Below are 18,807 nucleotides of genomic sequence, written 5' to 3'. Positions count from 1 at the left end.
AACCCTCCTGGGCCGGTTTCCGCTCCCCCCCCCCCCCCCCCCCCCGTGAAGGCCTCTCTGTCCCCGTTGGGTCTGTCCTGGTTCTGCAAGCATGTGAGCCGGATGGCTTGGATCGGCAAGGGGCCACAGAACCTAAAGCCAGGCGGGGAGGTTCACTGCAGCTGGCACGTTTGAGCAGGAGGGGGAAGCACGCGGTTCATAGAATCATAGAGTGGGAAGGGACCTCCGGGGGCATCTAGTCCAACCCCCTGCACAAGGCAGGGAATTCACAAATACCTCCCCCACACACACACTCCCAGTGATCGCTGTTCCACGCCCAGAAGATGACAAAAAAATCCTCCAGGATCTCCAACCAAACTGGCCTGGAGAAAAATTGCTTCCTGACCCCAGAGTGGCAATCAACATTTCCCTGGGCATGTAAAAAAGGGCCACAAGAACTGAGCACTGAGGCAACCCTCCCTGCCCTCCCTCCTCGTGATCTGCCTCAGTTCGTCCAACAGAGTCTGTCTGATGCTCTGCGGGCCTGTTCAGACATGACCTCGCGCCTTCGTTTGACGCAATTCCCTGTTTGCCCTGGTTTATTCAGACACGGCTACCTTTCTTTCCCTCCTCCCCCCAGTTTCTTAATATCCTAGAAGGACTGAGTCAAGGGAGAGGAGGGGTCCCCCAACCTGTTGCCCAACAGCACCGTGGCAACCGCTGACGCCTCTCCTGGCACCCAGCCAGATGTTTCTAGAAAGGGGGTGGGGCTAGCCGGGGCTTTTGCCCTGCAAGGCGTCTGATTGGCCGCTGGAGATTTGATTGGCTGGGCAGACTTTTTTTTTTTTTAATGTTGCTTTGGCGGTCTGTTTAGCCTGGAGAGGACCGAGAGGGGATATGAGAACCATCTTCAAGTCCTTGAAGGGCTGTCATTATAGAGGATGGTGAGGAGCTGTTTTCTGCTGCCCCAGAAGGTCGGGCCAGAACCAACAGGGTTGGAATTAAATCAGGAGAGCTTTCAGCTGAACAGGAGGAAGACCTTCCTGACAGTTTGAGCGGTTCCTCAGTGGAACATACAGGCTTCCTCAAGAGGTGGTGGGCTCCCCTTCTTTGGAGGTTTTCAGACAGAGGCTAGATGGCCATCTGAGAGCAGTGCGGATTCTGTGAACTCGGGCAGATCCTGAGAGGGAGGGCAGGAAGGGTGGCCTCAGGGCTCAGTTCTCGTGGCCCTTTCTGACACAGATATTCTCCTCCAGGCCCGTTCGGCTGGAGATCCTGGAGGTTTTTTTGTCATCTTCTGGGCGTGGAACCAGGAGTCATTGGGAGTGTGTGTGTGTGTGGGGGGGGGGTGTATTTGTGAATTTTCTCCATTGTGCAGGGGGTTGGACTAGAGGACCCCAAAGGTCCCTTCCAGCTCTACGATTCTATGATCTTCCCTGGGTGGCTGAAAGTAAGTTGTGGCAGCCATTTTGTGAGTGACTCGGCTTCCTGTGGCAGCCATCTTGTGGCTGTGTCCACTACCCCATGACCAAATTCCCAAGGAGCCCACAGGCTCAGGGTGGAGCGGCAGTTCTGAAGCGAAGCGAGCACAAGGAGAGAGACAAGGGTTCCAGTTTGGTGTAGTGAGCCAGTTTGGTGTCGTGGTTAAGTGCGCAGAGGACTCTAATCTGGGAGAACCGGGTTTGATTCCCCACTCCTCCACTTGCACCTGGCTGGATGACCTTGGGCAAGCCGTAGCTCTGATAAGAGCTGTCCTTGAAAAAAGAGCAGTTTCTGTCAAGAGCTCTCTCAGCCCCACCTGCCTCACAAGGGTGCCTGTTGTGGGGAGGGGAAGGGAAAGGAGACTGTAAACTACTCTGAGACTTCGAGTGGAGGGCAGGTAAATCCAATCTCTTTGGTATCGTGGTTGAGTGCACGGACTCTAATCTGGGAGAACCAGGTTTGATTCCCCACTCCTCCTCCACTCGCACCTGGTTGGATGACCTTGGGCAGGCCGTAGTTCTGACAAGAGCTGTCCTTGAAAAAGAGCAGTTTCTGTCAAAAGCTCTCTCAGCCCCACCCGCCTCACAGGGGGTGTCTGTTGTGGGGAGGGGGAGGGAAAGGAGTTTGGAAGCCGCTCTGAGACACCTTTGGGTAGTGAAGGGCCATGGGGTATAAATCCAATCTCCTCCTCCTCCTTCCTGTCTTGGCCCAACCCTACCCTGCTCCACAGAGCCTGTTTTAAAGCACTGTGCTGTGTTACTCTCGTGCAAGCATCGTTCGTTGCAGTTGGCTTGTGCAGGGGAAATCCCCAGAGGATCGTGTCCCTAGGTGACTGCCAGCTTTTGAGCTGTGCCCAACCCAGCCTCCGTCACGCAAGCCGTTTCAGCAGCGTTGCGTGATTTGTTCTGGCTTCTACAGGTTACGGGACAGGATGAGGGCCCGTGGGGGGGGGGGGGGGGGGGGGCCCGGGGGGGGGGGGGGGGGGACGATGCCCAAAACCTTCTCCTTAACTGCTGCCAGCTGCAGACACTTTTATCAGTTCTTGGCCTACGGGTGTTTCTTCGTAACACCGAGGACTGGAAACTTGGCTGTGTGCTTTGTCTTTTGAAACCCAACACTGACCTTTTTGGCACGCTGAGCCATTTGTCTAATTATGAGAGGAATCCCGGAATATCTGCTTCTGTGAGCTGTGAAAACGAGAGGCAGGAATGTTCCTTTCTCATATTCTGTGGTCTCCCGAATATGATAATGAAAATGTTGAGACAGTGTGCGACTGCAATAAAAAAGGCCAACGCGATGCTGGGGATTATTAGGAAGGGAATTGAAAACAAATCAGCCGGTATCCTAATGCCCCTGTATAAATCAATGGTGCGACCTCATTTGGAGTACTGTCTACAGTTCTGGTCACCAGACAGCAGAAAGGATATTATAGCATTGGAAAAAGTGCAGAAAAGGGCAACCAGAATGATAAAAGGGTTGGAACACTTCCCCTATGAAGAAAGGTTAAAGCGCTTAGGGCTCTTTAGCTTGGAGAAACGACGGCCGAGGGGTGACATGATCGAGGTTTATAAGATGATGCATGGGATAGAGCAGGTCGAGAAAGAAGTACTTTTCTCCCTTTCTCACAATACAAGAACTCATGGGCACTCCATGAAATTGCCAAATTGTCGGGTTAGAACAGATAAAGGGAAGTCCTTCTTCACCCAGTGATGAACACATGGAATTCACTGCCACAGGAGGTGGTGGCGGCTACAAGCATGGACGGCTTCAAGAGGGAATTAGATAAGTATATGGAGCAGAGGTCCATCAGTGGCTCTTAGCCACAAGGTATAGATAGGGACTCTTGCTCTGGGGTATCTCAGAGAGCGTATCTCAGAGTGATGCTCTGTATTCTTGGTGCTGGGGGGGGGGGGTCAACAGTGGAAGGGCTTCTAATGTCCTGGCCCCACTGGTGGACCTCCTGATGGCTCCTGGTATTTTTGGCCACTGTGTGACAGAGTGTTGGACTGGGTGGGCCATTGGCCTGATCCAACACTGGCTTCTCTTTTGTCCTTTATATGGAGCAGAGGTCCATCAGTGGCTGTTAGCCACAAGGTATACACAGGAACTCTCAGGTTGGGGCAAGTGATGCTCTGTATTCTTGGTGCTTGGGGGGGGGCAACAGTGGGAGGGGCTTCTAGTGTCCTGGCCCCACTGCTGGACCTCCTGATGGCACCTGGTATTTCTGGCCACTGTGTGACACAGACTGTTGGACTAGATGGGCCATTGGCGTGATCCAGCATTGGCTTCTCTTTGTTCTTATGTCTGGGGCACAAGGTTTAGATAGGAACTCTCAGTCTGGGGCAATGGATGCTCTGTATTCTTGGTGCTTGGGGGGGGGCAACAGTGGGAGGGGCTTCTAGTGTCCTGGCCCCACTGCTGGACCTCCTGATGGCACCTGGTATTTTTGGCCACCGTGTGACATAGTGTTGGGCTGGATGGGCCATTGGCCTGATCCAACATGGGCTTCTCTGATGTTCTTCTCTTATGTTCTCAATCGATGCCCGCCTGCCGACGTTCTGGCTCACAGCTGCCAGTCAGACCTGGCAGTTGCTTTGGTGACCTACCGGGGGCGGCTCGCGACGTCGAAACAACCTTCCGAATGTCGAACTCTTCCTTCCAGAAACCTTCATCCAGAACTACAGTGTTCTGTACAGCCCCTTGAGAAGGCACCTGATGGGCAGCCAGAGGTCCGCCCGCTTTGGCGCTCAGCACAGAATCAGAGAAGTCGCCACCGACACTTTCCAGGAGGTGGTGCTGATGAGCGACAAGGTAAGAGAGCGGCGTGTGTCCACAGTGCGTCGACCAGGCTGGGTTGGGATCTTGGCAATCCGGTGAGGTGCAGGCTGACTCTGGTTGGTAGCAGCCACATCTGAAGACGCCGACCAGGGGTCTCCAGCCTAGAGGGGTTCTGGGTTCAGATCCGCACAGAGCTAGGAAGCTCACGCGTGACCTCGGGATGAGCCCCTCCCTCTTTCTCTGCCTGCTTCGCAGGGCTGTTGTGAGGTTAAAGACAGAAACATATCCCGCCGTGAGCTCCTTCTTTACTTCATTTATACCCCGTTTTTATCCATAGTGGCATTCTCCCCCTCTCCATGTTTACCCTCACAACAACCCTGTGAGGTTGGTTAGGAGGAGAGAGGGCGTGGCTGGCCCAAGGCCACCCGGTGAGCTTCCCGCGTGGATTTGGTCTCCCAGATCTTAGCCTGACACTCTGTAACCCTTACGCCACATCAGCTCTCCAGGGCATTGAAAGAGGCGGACTAATCCCACGGGGGGAGGGGGGGTGTCTGATGTCTGAGGTGTTTCCCTTGACTCGGGGGGTGGGGGCGAGTTTCTCCCTGGCTGCTTCTCGCCAGGGTCTGCTTTGGTTCTGCCTGGCGGAGGGCGGCTCTCAGGTCGTGGGCGTTGCTGTGCGCCTGCATTGCAAGTAGAGACGCCAGTGCGGTTTCTCTGCTCCCAGATCGCGGCTGTGGGAAGTGGGGAGAGCGTATCTCAGAGACGGCCGCCGCTTCTGAAAAGGAACAGCAATGCCCTGACCTGGACAGAGCCGACCCTGGCAAGTACTTGGATGGGGGACCTCCAAGGAATACCAGGGCCGGGAGGCAGGAGCAGGCAATATCAAGCTGCTCCTCTGAACGTCCTCCGTGCCCCAGTAGGAGTCACAAGAGGTCGCCATGGCTTCCAGGCACGGACACACACACACACATGCAAAAATACCCCCCACCCACCCCAAAAAAGGAACAGTGATGTGATTTCTAATACCATGTAACATGTAGCTGCCTTAGACTGAATCAGACCCTGGGTCCATCAAGGTCAGTCTTGGCTGCTCTGACTGGCAGCCGGTCTCTAGGGTCTCAGGCGGGGGTCTTTCGCATTACCTTCTACCTGACGCCTTTAATGGGAGATGCCAGGGATTGAACCTGGGACCTTCTGCATGCCAAGTAGAGGCTCTTCCACTGAGCCACGGCCCCTCTTTGCAGCTCTCCAGAGTCTCAGGTGGAGGTTTTTCCCATCACCTCCTGCCTGGTCCTTTTCAACTGGAGATGCCTCTGGGGACTGAACCTGGGACCTTCTGCATGCCAAGCAGAGGCTCTCCCACTGAGCCACAGCCCCTCTTTGCAGCTCTCCAGAGTCTCAGGTGGAGGTCTTTCCCATCACCTCCTGCCTGGTCCTTTTCAACTGGAGATGCCGGGGACTGAACCTGGGACCTCTCCATGCCAGGCAGAGGCTCTGCCACTGAGCCACGGCCCCTCTTTGCAGCTCTCCAGGGTCTCAGGCAGAGATCTTTCCCATCACCTCCTACCTGGTCCTTTTTAACTGGAGGTGCCGGTGATCAAACCTGGGACCTTCTGCATGCCAAGCAGAGGCTCTCCCACTGAGCCACAGCCCTTGAGGTGCCCCGAACTCGTTTGAAAGCACCCTCCGAAGAATCCAGATTCTATGTATGTTTAAAAAATTGACAGAGGGTCTCTGTTCTATGTCTGTCTTTGCAAATAGAGAACCTGGAGGGAGCCAGTGAAGGGGGGCTGGCTGCCTTGAATCAGCCAGGGGGAAGGTGGCATCGCCTGTCTCTCCTTCCCCTCTGAACGCCCTCCTTGGCTGGCTCGCCCTTCACCGCCCTCTCGCTTGCCTCTTCTCCCCTCTCCCAGGACGTCTTGCTGCTGTATTACGCTCCGTGGTGTGGTTTCTGTGTGGCCCTCAACCACATCTTCATCCAGCTGGCTCGGATCCTGCCCGATAACTTCGTCGTGGCCAGGTAGGCAGGGGGCTGTTTCCTTGCGGATCGCGTTGCACTCTCGTCTAAGCCTGCGTACCCCCTTGTGACAGCCTGGGTGGTCTTGTGCCCGTGGTGATCCTCTGAGCCCACTGAGGGAAGAAACTGAATGGATTCTGCCTGGCAAACCAGGACCACTGTGGCAGTCAGTGCCCAAACCCAACAGGACTCAGGTCAAATAAGAGAATCTCTGGAGGCATTTGACCTGAGTTCTGTTGGGTTTGGGCACTGACTGCCACAGAGGCACTGGTTCTGGGGGGGCACACTGGACTTCTGGCTGGCAAATATGCCCCCTCACACCACACCTCACTTACTTTCTTGCAGAGAGATTCTCGGGGAGACACTGTCTGCTGCCTGCCTTTTTCCCGTCCCCTTAGGAAAAATGGAGGATTGGGGGCACCTTCTTTGGATTCCCCTAAAATTGGACCCCCTGACTACAATGGCCCCATAGGATATAATGGACCCGAAAATTTTTGGGTTTTTCGGCATTCATTTTTCGGCATTCATGATTCGGTATCCCAAAAACCTGAAAAATGCCAAAAAGGTTTTTTTCGGGGTTTTTTATCAGGCCGGCTTTACCGAATGCACACCCCTAGTGGGCACCTTTTGAACTCTGACACAGGGTGGCAGGTGCAGCCACAAAATAGCCACGTGGGAGACAGAGCCGACAACATGCAGTGGAGGCCCGAATGTAGGGAAGTAATTTGAAAGAGACACTGGGGAAGAGGAGTCCAAGAGGGAACAAAACCAACACCGTAGCGGCAGCTGTTGCTTAAATGTTCATTTTAATCTGCGCAGCCAAACAGATTTTAATACTTTGATCTTAGTATTTTATATTTGTCATTTGTTTCTATGTCATTTTTGACGTATTGGCTTTTATGTTGTAAGCCACCACGAGACCCTTCGGGTAAAAAAATCTAATCAAAAAATAAAATAAATCTCAAATGGGCAATTAGAAACCCAACTGGGCAGGAGCCAGTTTGGTGCATTGGTTAGGAGCGTAATCTGGGAGGTTTGATTCCCCACTCTGCCTCCACATGCAGCTGCTGGGGTGACCTTGGGTCAGTCACAAGTTCTGTCAGAACTGTTCTCTCAAGAGCAGTTCTGGAAAGAGCTCTCTCAGCCCCACTTACCTCACAGGGTGCCTGTTGTGGGGAGGGCAAGGGAAAGGAGTCTGTAAGCCGCTCTGAGACTCATTCGGGTAGTGAAGGGCGGGGTATAAATCCAATCTCTTCTTCTAAAAATACTTGGCAGGCACCAGGAAAGGTCTTAGCAGGCACCATGGTGGCCCCCGGGCATCACATTGGGGACACCTGTACTAGTGCCATGTTTTGTCTTGGAAACTGTGTCATAATAGGTGATTTTAACTACCCACACATTGGTTGGGTCAATATGTGTTCTAGTCGAGAAAAAGAGATTGAGTTTCTAGACACTCTAAATGACTGTGCTATGGAGCAGATGGTCACGGAACCTACCAGGGGAGAGGCGATCCTTGATTTGGTCCTAAGTAACACTCAAGACCTGGTGAGAGATGTAAAAGTGATTGCACCACTTGGAAACAGTGATCATAATGTTGTTGAGTTCATCATTTGTACAAATAGAGAATTGGCCAAAAAGACTCACACAACCACTTTTAACTTTAAAAGGGGTAACTTCTCTGATATGAGGGGACATGTGGGGAGGAAACTGAAAGGAAAACTTGGAAACTATTTAAAACTACGATCCTAGAAGCTCAAAAAAATATATATTCCGCAAGTTAGGAAAGGCACAAATAGGTATAGGAAAAAGCCTGCATGGTTAACAAACAAAGTAATGGAAGCTGTAAAAGGTAAAAAGGATTCCTTTAAGCGGTGGAAAGCTAGTCACAGTGAGGCTGATAAAACAGAACACAGGCTATGGCAAATAAAATGCAAGTCTGTGGTCAGGGAGGCAAAAAGGGAATATGAGGAGCATATAGCAAAAAATGTAAAAACCAACAATAAAACTTTCTTCAAATATATTAGATGCCTCCGTCTTCACTGTGGAAGATGAGAAGTGCTTGCCCACTCCAGAACCACTGATTTCAGGAGGGGTGTTGGAAGACCTGAGTCAGATTGAGGTGATGAGAGAGGAGGTCCTAAAACTGATAGACAACTTAAAAACTGATAAATCACCAGGCCCAGATGGCATACATCCGAGAGTTCTGAAAGAACTCAAATGTGAACTTGTAGATCTCCTGACAAAGATATGTAATCTTTCCTTAAAATCTGCCTCCATTCCTGAGGATTGGAAGGTAGCTAATGTCACTCCCATCTTTAAAAAGGGTTCCAGAGGAGATCCGGGAAATTACAGGCCAGTCAGTCTGACGTCGATTCCGGGTAAATTGGTGGAAACCATTATTAAGGAAAGAATTAGTAGGCACATAGATGAACAAAACCTATTGAGGCAGACTCAGCACGGTTTCTGTAAGGGAAGATCTTGTCTCACTAACCTGTTAGTGTTCTTTGAGGGGGTGAACAAACATGTGGACAAGGGGGATCCAATAGATATTGTTTACCTTGACTTCCAGAAAGCTTTTGATAAAGTTCCTCATCAAAGGCTCCTAAGTAAGCTCAAAAATCATGGGATAGAAGGACAAGTCCTTTTATGGATCAAAAACTGGCTAGTTCATAGAAAACAGAGAGTGAGTGTAGGTGGGCAATTTTCTCAGTGGAGGGTGGTAAGCAGTGGGGTACCGCAGGGATCAGTACTTGGTCCACTGCTTTTTAACTTGTTCATTAATGATTTGGAGTTGGGAGTAAGCAGTGAAGTGGCTAAATTTGCGGATGATACGAAGTTGTTCAGGGTGGTGAAAACCAGTGAGGATTGTGAGGCACTCCAAGGGGATCTGTCAAGGATGGGCGAGTGGGCGTCAACATGGCAAATGGGGTTCAATGTGGCCAAGTGCAAGGTGATGCACATTGGAGCCAAAAATCCTAAATATAAATACACGTTGATGGGGTCTGAACTGGCAGAGACTGATCAAGAGAGAGATCTTGGAGTTGTAGTAGATAACTCACTGAAAATGTCGTGACTGCAATAAATAAGGCCAATGCTATGCTGTGGATTATTAGGGAGGGTATTGAAAACAGATCAGCCAATATCATAATGCCCCTATATAAATCAATGGTGCGACCTCATTTGGAATACTGTGTGCAGTTCTGGTCACCACACCTTAAAAAGGATATTATAGCTTTGGAAAAAGTTCAGAAAAGTGCAACTCGAATGATAAAAGGGTTGGAACACTTTCCCTATGAGGAAAGGTTAAAGCGCTTACGGCTCTTTAGCTTGGAGAAACGACGACTGAGGGGTGACACGATCAAGGTTTACAAGATTATGCATGGGAAAGAGCAGGTAGAGAAAGAGGTACTTTTCTCCCTTTCTCACAATACAAGAACTCGTGGGCACTCCATGAAATTGCTGAGCAGTCGGGTTAGAACAGATAAAAGGAAGTCCTTCTTCACCCAAAGAGTGATTAACACATGGGATTCACGGCCCCAGGAGGTGGCGGCGGCTACAAGCATGGATGGCTTCAAGAGGGAATTGGATAAACATATGGAGCAGAGGTCCATCAGTGGCTATGAGCCACAAGGTATAGATAGGGACTCTGGGGCAAGGGATGCTCTGTATTCTTGGTGCTTGGGGGGAGGGCAACAGTGGGAAGGCTCCTAGTGTCCTGGCCCCACTTGTGGACCTCCTGATGGCACCTGGTGCTTTTGGCCACTGTGTGACACAGAGTGTTGGACTGGACGGGCCTTTGGCCTGAGCCAACATGGGCTTCTCTGATGTTCTTATGTAAGCGGCAGGCGAAGCAAAGCCTACCTGTCCAGAGATGACGGGAGCTTCACAGACCGTGTTCAGGGCCCGGCTGGGGAGTCTGCTGTTCAGAGGGTAAAGCGAGCTTAGTTCGTAGTGCGCTTGGGAAGCCGCCACCCCGAACTCTTTACGGTGCTTCCAGAAGAGGTCCAAACGTCTGACCCGGGATGCCGGGCGTAAGGGGAGGGTATATTGCAAACGCGATGTTTTAATAGATGCAGGTGGGAGGCCATGTCGGTCCGAAGCAGCAGAGCAAAGTTTGTGTCCAGTCAGGCACCTTTAAGACCAGCAGAGTTTCGTTCAAGGTATCAGATTTTGCGTGCACGCGCCGTCCTTCAGATGCCTGAATGCACACGGAAGATACCTGAATGCACACGGAAGCTTCTACCCAGAATCAAACTTTGTTGGTCTTGAAGGTGCCCATGGACTCACACTTTGGCAGGGCTCTTTTTGTAGAAAAAGCCCAGCAGGAACTCATTAGCATAATAGGCCACACCCAACAGCAGGAACTCATTAGCCTATTGGGCCCCACCCCTGACCACACAGCTCATTAGCACATTAGGCCGCACCCCCATGTTACCAGAAGCGTGGTCATCCATCCACACCCACCTTTTGCTTGTTATTCTGTTTACCTTGTTTGTTGTCCAAACCCAGGGCCTTTTTTGTAGCAGGAACTCCTTTGCATGTTAGGCCACACACCCCTAATGCAGCCAATCCTAATGAGTTTCTGCTGTTGGGCGTGGCCTGTTATGCTAATGAGTTCCTGCTGGGCGTGGTCAACTCGGGAGCCAGCTGGAACTCTGTTCCTGTGCGTTCCTGCCCAAAAATAGCCCTGGTTTAATGAGAAGGGGCATTTTTGACACGTCGCTGCCGCCTGGCACGGCTTGCACCCGTGTGCGAATTGCCAGACGGGCATTCCAACTCCGTCTTGTGCACCGTGCGCTAGCTTGTCAGCTTGGTCTGTAAAGTGCCGTCAAGTCGCAGCAAGGGGCTTTCAGGTGAGAAGCAGCAGAGGTGGTTGGCCACGGCCTTCCTCTGCAGAGCCTTCCTTGGTGGCCTCCCTCCCAAGTGCTGACCCCGCTTAGCTTCTGAGGTCTGATGAGAGGCTTATGGGAAACCCAGGAAGGGGCTTTCCAGGCAAGTGGGAAGGAGAGGTGGTTGGCCACGGCCTTCCTCTGCAGAGCCTTCCTTGGTGGTCCCTCCTCCAAGTATTGACCCTGCTGGGCTTCCGAGAGAGGCCTGTACCATGCCACCTCCCCTGCTATGTGTTATGCCAGCCCCCAAACCCCTGGGGGACTTTAAACTGGTGTCTTGGAGGGGTATGTCTTGCTGCCTGCCCCCTCCTAGGGCCTCCGGACTTTCCTCCTCACCAATGCTCCCTCTAAGCCAGTGATGGGGAACCTTTTAGAGACCGAGTGCCCAAACTGCGACCCAAAGCCCACTCATTGATCGCAAAGTGCCAACACGGCAATTTAACCTGAATACTGAGGTTCTACTTTAGAAAAAACAACTCACACATTAACTTAAGATGATCCAAACAGAGGAAGGAAAGCAATCCCAAATGCTTTCATTTACTTAAAATTATTTGGCAGAGAATTCAACACTTTAATGATGGTCTGGGCCTGGCTGGGGCGATGGCACGCGTGCCCACAGAGAGGGCTCTGAGTGCCACCTCTGGCCCCTGTGCCATAGGTTCGCCACCACTGCTCTAAGCTGTGGGGTCTTGTGAGCAAAAATTCAACTTCGTGAGCTACCAGCATTCGAGTTGTGTGAGCGATGAGCGATTTGGCGACTGCATGAATTAGTTTGCTCTGGAGCCCTCCTTCCTGAGCGAAGACAAAAATGTGTGAGCCGGAGGCTAAAAAACCCCTGTGAACTAGCTCACACTAACTCAGCTTAGGGGGAACACTGCTTGCAAGCAATGCTCCCTCTAAGCTGTGGAGTCTTGTGAGCAAAAATTCTACCCGGTGAGCTCCTGGCATTCAAGTTGAGAGCGAGCGATTTGGCTGCTGCATGAATTAGTTTGCTCTGGGGCCATCCCCTCCTGAGCGAAGACCAAAATGTGTGAGCCAGAGGCTAAAAAACTGTGAGCTGGCTTAGAGGGAACACTGCCGTCCCCACCTGTACAATCTGCTTTGTGGAATCACAGAATCACTCTGCAGGGACGGAAAGGCGCTGGAGCTCTCGCTCGACCAGACCTTCCCCACATTCGGCCACGGGAGCAGGCATGACTCAAGGGTGATCGATGGGCAGATGAGAACCTCGGTGTATTTTAAGCGCTGCCCTTTGAGGAACCGCTCAGCACTTAATTAAGGGCCCGATAAGCCTTCCCCTCTCCCCGAAGCTAAGCTGAGTTTCAACGCCCACTCCTCTTTCCAAGACAAACAGTGTGTGCTTGCTCAGAAGCGACCAGGGTTCATTCCAGGCCCTCGCGGCCGTCCTCTCGCCTTTGTTCCCCCGGCAGCTGCGTCCCGCATCTCTTCTTCAGCATTCCCCAGGCAGCTGTTCTATAGATCTCATTCGGACTTCCTGCGGCGCTGAGTCACCTGCGTACACAAGAGTCATCCTGCCACTTCTGACCGGTCCTTGACCTCGCAGCCCGTGCCCTGAGAAACTGATGACGAGCCAAAGGCTCGGATGGAGGCCCACAATGCTCTGTGCGTCTCTGTGTGAGTCGCTGGCCTGGGAGTGCTTCCGCTGAGTCTCTGCCTTGGGATTCATAGCATGACCCAGTTGTACGCCGTGCAGAGTTGCAGCAGAAGTCTCTTTGCCCTCTGATGAACTGTGCCACCTTTCAGTCAATAAGTAAAACATGAGAAGCCTTCTTTTAGAGGAGGAGGATTGGATTTATACCCCGCCCTTCACTACCTGAAGGAGTCTCAGAGCGGCTTACAATCTCCTTTCCCTTCCCCTCCCCACACCACACACCCTGTGAGGGTAGGTGGAGCTGAGAGAGCTCTTTCGAGGACTGCCCTTGAGGGAACAGCTCCGGGAGAACTTGTGACTGACCCAAGGTCACACCAGCAGCTGCATGTGGAGGAGTGGGGAATCAGACCCGGTTCTCCCAGATTAGAATCCGCGCTCCTCACCACGACACCAAACTGGTTCTTATTCTCTCACCTCCTAAGGGTCAACTTTTAAGCTGTGAAGTATACCTTTAACTCTAGTTCATGGGGAACGGGGGGGGGGGAATTGTGTGTCTTGGTTGTTGGAATCTTCACATAGGAGGACAGTGTGATTAAAAACATCCTCTATATTCTGGTTCCGTTTCTGCTGAGATATGAGAAACTTGCCTCCTTCTAGTGAAATGCTTCCAAAGCATCTCTGACGTGCCGTGTGGTGGGGTGGAGGGGCTTCATTGGGGTGGGGTGGGGACTTCATTCCACCCTTGCTTAATTTTTTAAAAATAATCCCTGCGCTCCTTGTTGCCGTTCTCTTGCTAGGGTGGACGTGTCGCAGAACGACCTTCCCTGGGAATTCATGACCGACCACCTCCCCAACATTCTCTTTTTCCCTCGCCAGAGGTAAGGAATGCATCTCCCGGGCTGTTTTGTTCGGGACAGAGAATGTTTTGGAAACGTGTCACCGCTCCCCCCGCCGCACGTCGTGAAGCCGGATCCAGGCCCCCTGCCAGTTGTCAGCGGAACAGGCCGCTGACGCTGGCTCAGATCAACAATCGCTTGCAACTCTGGGGGCCTCAGTTCCTGTGTTGAATGGGCCTCCCATGGTTTTCCCGTGAGGCCTGGGAAAACAAGGAAGGCCTTCGTGTCCTCCCACCCCACCCCCACTTTTACAGTCCTTTCATAATCACTGTCCTATATAATCACTGTCCTATATAATCACTGCCCTTTAATCATCATTGTCCTCGGACTCCCCACAGTAGGAACAGCCCTGCTAAGGTAGGCCGAAAGGGTTAGCGGCTTCCCCTGCAGAGGTTTCTCAGCGGCGCCTGCCAGACGCCGGGCTTTATCATGGCAGAGTTTTTAAAATGGATCGTTGACTGAGGTTTTGCACCCTCTCGGCTCCACAGCTCCAGGCAGAACACAGGGCCCGAGCTTACCACTAGTGTGGACTTCTGTTTCCTTTGTTCTCCCAGTGACCTGGAATGCTTGAGAGGGAAACGCTGGCTTCGGTTCAAGCCAATTAATTTGCCATTGCCTCCGAAGGAAAGGGTGTTTGAAAGCCATTGTCCGTCCTTGTGGCTCGGCGTCTTGAAACCCAGGTTGACATTTTCCAGGAGTGCCGCTTGGACGTCGCCCCTCCAGTTCCCAAACGGTCCAAGAGCAGGAGGGAGGCTCCTTTCATGTTTTGTGCGCTTGTTCCTGTTTTTCCTCACCTGGTCGGGGTTTCCTTAGTACTGTAGCGAAAACAAAGGGCTGGATCCAGCCCACTTCTAACTGGTGCTCTCTTGCACCCCAGGAAGGCTCCATGGAGCAGAGGACGGTGCAGCCGTTAGCAGAACGGATCCGCGCGGAGCCCCACCCCAAAGCTAAAACTGGGCTCCCTGGGAAAGTGGAACGAGGAAGGGGGCACAGCTGGGACCGGTGTTTCCTCTAAGCTGAGTTAGTGCGAGCTAGCTCAGTTTTTTTAGCCTCCAGCTCACAGATCTTTGTCTCGGCTCAGGAAGGATGGGGCTCCAGAGCACACTAATGTATGCAGTAGCCTCTAAGCTGAGTCATTGCAAGCTAGCTCACTTTTTTTAGCCTCCAGCTCACAGATCTTTGTCTCGGCTCAGGAAGGATGGGGGCTCCAGAGCACACTAATGTATGCAGTAGCCTCTAAGCTGAGTCATTGCAAGCTAGCTCACTTTTTTTAGCCTCCAGCTCACAGATCTTTGTCTCGGCTCAGGAAGGATGGGGGCTCCAGAGCACACTAATGTATGCAGTAGCCAAATCGCTCGCTCACAAAGCAGAATTTTTGCTCACAAGACTCCACAGCTTAGGGGGCGCACTGGCTGGGACCGTGGGACCTGGCGACCGAGCGAGGCCACGATCAGGAAGAGCTGCCTAAACAAGATTCCCCCGATGTAGCCAGCCTTTGTGGCTGTTCTGCTTTTGGGACAGAAGTTTACACGTCAAAACGTTTATATTTTGCCTTTCCTCCTGGTTCAAGGCAGTTTGCGGTAACAGTTTAAAAACATTTTCAGTTGAAGCCAAAATAAAACAGAAAACTCCAAACCTGTCCCGGCACCAAGTTCTGCAGGAGTCCGATTTGGTGACTGTAGGTGTGTTTTGACCCTCCTTCATTCGTTTCTATCGTTTCTACCTGGCTTCCCTTCCTGATGGGGGCTTACGTCGCTCTTCTTCCATTTTATCCCCACAACAAACCTGTGAGGCAGGGTTAGGTCGAGGGTGCCACGGTAGCATTCGAACCTGGGTCTCCCACACCCTCCCCTGACATTTGAACCACTACACCACACCGTCTCTCGGCACTGTGCCAGAGGAGCGCTCAGCTGAGTTTTGAAATTGTCTCTCAGCTGGGCAACACACCGGATTGAACATAAGAAAAGCCACTGTTGGACCAGGCCAGTGGCCCATCCAGTCCAACACTCTGTGTCACGCAGTGGCCAAAAATACCAGGTGCCGTCAGGAGGTCCAGCAGTGGGGCCAGGACACCAGAAGCCCTCCCACTGTTGCCCCCCCCCAGCACCAAGAATACAGAGCATCCCTTGCCCCAGACTGAGGGTTCCTATCTATACCTTGAGGCTAAGAGCCACTGATGGACCTCTGCTTCATATTAAGAGAAGCCAGTGTTGGATCAGGCCAATGGCCCATCTAGGCCAACACTCTGTCACACGGTGGCCGAAAATACCAGGTGCCCTCAGGAGGTCCAGCAGTGGGGCCAGGACACAGAGTTTCCCCCGCTGCCCCCCCCCCCCCAGGCACCAAGAATACAGAGCATCACTTGCCCCAGACCCAGAGTCCCTATCTGTACCTTGTGGCTCACAGCCACTGATGGACTTCTGGCTCCATATGCTTATCTAATTCCCTCTTGAAGCCATCCATCCATGCTTGTAGCCGCCGCCACCTCCTGTGGTCACCTCCAGGTGATCAAGGAAGAAGGAGCTCGTGGCTAGAGAAGCACTGGTTTCCTTTCCGCTTTCGGTGGGCTGCAGGCAGGCAAAGGCAATTTGAGTTTTGTGGACTTCTTTTAAAGCAGCGTTTGGTCCCTCCGGAAAGGCCTATGACCCCTGGGGCCTCGCCCCCGGAGGGTTACAGGGACACCGTTTGGGAAAAGGAAAAGGTTCTCATTCTCTTCCGATTCTTTTTCTCCTAGGAAGGACCAAAGCGTGAAGTTCCCCGAGGAGTTCCCGGTCACCCTCCCCAACCTTCTCAGATTCCTCCTCCGCCACTCGAGCCCCCGCCTCCAGGAGTGCCGCGTCTCCCTCCTGGAAAGGGAGATCCAGCAACTGAGGGCGGAGATCCGGGCCCTGCGGGAAGCCCAGGCCTTGCTCCAGGCCCAGCTCGCGGAGGCCCGGAAAGAAGAGCGGCGCCTCCTGCAGGAGAGCCGGGTCTTGCAGAAGCAGCACGAGGCCCTCCAGAGCCAGCGGGAGCACCTGCAGGGGCTCTGCGACCGGAAGTCCCGGGAGCTGCAGGGCCTGGCCGGGAAGCTGCAAGAATTGGCCGAGGCCTCGAAGACCCTGCTGGCCGAGAATGCCCTGCTCAGAGTCCTCCTGGCTGCTGCGGCGGAACGGGGGACCACGGCAGAGCCGGACTCCAGCCCCACCCGGGAGGAGGAGGAGGAGGAGGAAGATGACGACGACAGCACCCGCCTGGAGGCCACAATGGCTTCGGAGCGCAGCCGAGAGAACTGGACAGAGCAGCCCACGTAGCTGGAGGCAGGGTTGGACAGGGACACGCGCCGTAACAAAAAAACAATCAAGTGACTCTCAATCGGGAAGATCTTTATGCAAATTTTTATTGAAATTTCATCATAAAGACTTTGGGGGGGGGGGGCAAGACTACAAAAGGTGTGCGGGGAAATCAGATGACCTATTTTTGTAACGAGTAAATTAACCAGGTCTCGGCGTTCGGGGCCGCCCTTCGCACTCTCCGATTGCACTAATTTGATAACAAGTTTTTTTGTACTACTGCAGTGAAAACGTCAACCGAGCGGGGAAGGTCGGCTGTGTGACAATTCCCTCCCCCCCGCCCTCCGGTCGGGGCCAGGTTTTTTGGGCTGCATCAGCTCCCCCACCCCCAAAGGAAGTCTTAATTTATGCTTTCTTGGAGAAGTCTAAATGGGTGGTCATCTTTTGACGTTTTTCATTTACAGAACGGGGGGGGGGGCTGCTCAGGCATGTGCGTTTGCAAAAACCGAATTTATGGGGAGGGGAAAAAATTAAAAGGGTGGCTCCCCTCCTTCCCTCTCGTGACTCTCTTTTTCAAGCGGTGATCCTGCACCATCCTGCCCTCTGCTCTTAGGAAGAAATTGGCTTTATACCCCTGCCCTTCACTTGGCGTCTCAGAGTGGCTGACAGTCTCCTTTCCCTCCCCCTCCCCACAGCAGACACCCTGTGAGGCAGGTGGGGCTGAGAGAGCTTGTGACTGGACCAAGGTCATCCAGCAGGTTCGAGTGGAGGAGTGGGGACTCAAACCCGGTTCTCCCAGATTAGAGTCCGCCCACGTAACCACTACGCCAAACTGGCTCTCCTCCAGCACTGCTGGGTGTCAAAACAGACCCACCCACCCCCTGGTCTTGTAAAAGGGCCGAGCGGTCTGGCCCCGGGGGCTCCTGCTTTTGCATGCCAAAGAGGGGCCCTTCCCCACAGCCCTCCGGGTCTCCTGGGCTCCCTTTCAGCTCCCCTGGAGGAGGAGTGGTTCTTCACGGATGGGCAGGTGGGCTGAAGGGGATGCTCGAGCAAGCCCACACACACCCCAATTTCTGGAGGCAGCTGTGGACTCACTCTCCTTTCTCCCCAAAAATGATTTGGGATGAAGCATCTCTGTTCTAAGGTGCGTTCCCCGGGTATAGCGGGAGGCCGTGGCTCTTCTAGTGCCATCGCAGATTCGGGTCCTGTTTTGTCACATGGGGCATCTGCCCTGTGAACACGGGACGCTGGGCGAGGGACTGCTGTTCTCTCTGCCAGGCCCGATGGGGCGGGAACAAGGACAATTCTGTACTGGGCGGGTCCCCCCCCCCCCAAAGGGAAAGCCGGCTTTGCGGCCGGGGAGCTGCTGCTGCTGCTGGTCCTCCTCCAGAGGAGAAGAGCTTTCCCGCTCCGCGTGACGGCATCTCTTGCTTCCAGTTAATATTGGGGGGGGCCCTCTCATGATTCCCAAGGAGATGTGAGATGGCTCTCTGCTGGAAAAGCCTAGCTTTCTAGATTTCTCACAAGGACGCTGGGCCTCGAATGCCCTTTCCAAACACGGGCCTCATCTCTCCCTCGCCCGGTCTAGGTCATTGTGCGTGCCTCTCTACTTACTTTATCTGTATCCCATCTTTTTCCCCAGCAGGGACCCCCAAGGTGGCTTTAGAGCAATGCTCCCTCTAAGCTGTGGAGTCTCGTGAGCAAAAATCCTACTTTGTGAGCTACTGGCATTAAAGTTGTAAGCGAGCGTTTTGGCTGCTGCATGAATTAGCTTGCTCTGGAGCCACATCCTTCCTGAGCTAAGACAAAAATGTGTGAGCCGGAGGCTAAGAAACTGTGGGCTAGCTCACAGCAACTCAGCTTAGAGGGAACACTGGTTGCAAGC

General features: G+C 53.0%; 1 protein-coding gene across 1 annotated transcript in view; it reads left to right on the top strand.

Moving 5' to 3' along the window:
* Positions 1-17,606, top strand: part of TXNDC11 (thioredoxin domain containing 11) — a 43,637-nt gene extending 26,031 nt beyond the window's left edge. The window contains exons 8-11 of the mRNA XM_015409908.1: positions 4,124-4,272; positions 6,153-6,259; positions 13,555-13,635; positions 16,388-17,606. Of these exons, the coding sequence (XP_015265394.1) occupies positions 4,124-4,272; positions 6,153-6,259; positions 13,555-13,635; positions 16,388-16,943 (893 nt within the window). The 3' untranslated portion in view covers positions 16,944-17,606. The remainder of the gene's footprint in view (positions 1-4,123; positions 4,273-6,152; positions 6,260-13,554; positions 13,636-16,387) is intronic.
* The last annotated feature ends 1,201 nt before the right edge of the window (positions 17,607-18,807 follow it).

Source organism: Gekko japonicus, unplaced genomic scaffold, assembly GCF_001447785.1.
Source record: "Gekko japonicus isolate JY-2015 unplaced genomic scaffold, Gekko_japonicus_V1.1 scaffold78, whole genome shotgun sequence".
In the NCBI taxonomy this organism is placed as follows: domain Eukaryota; kingdom Metazoa; phylum Chordata; class Lepidosauria; order Squamata; family Gekkonidae; genus Gekko; species Gekko japonicus.
The sequence above is the reverse complement of the archived record's forward strand: the minus strand, read 5'-3'. Positions and strand labels throughout refer to the sequence as shown.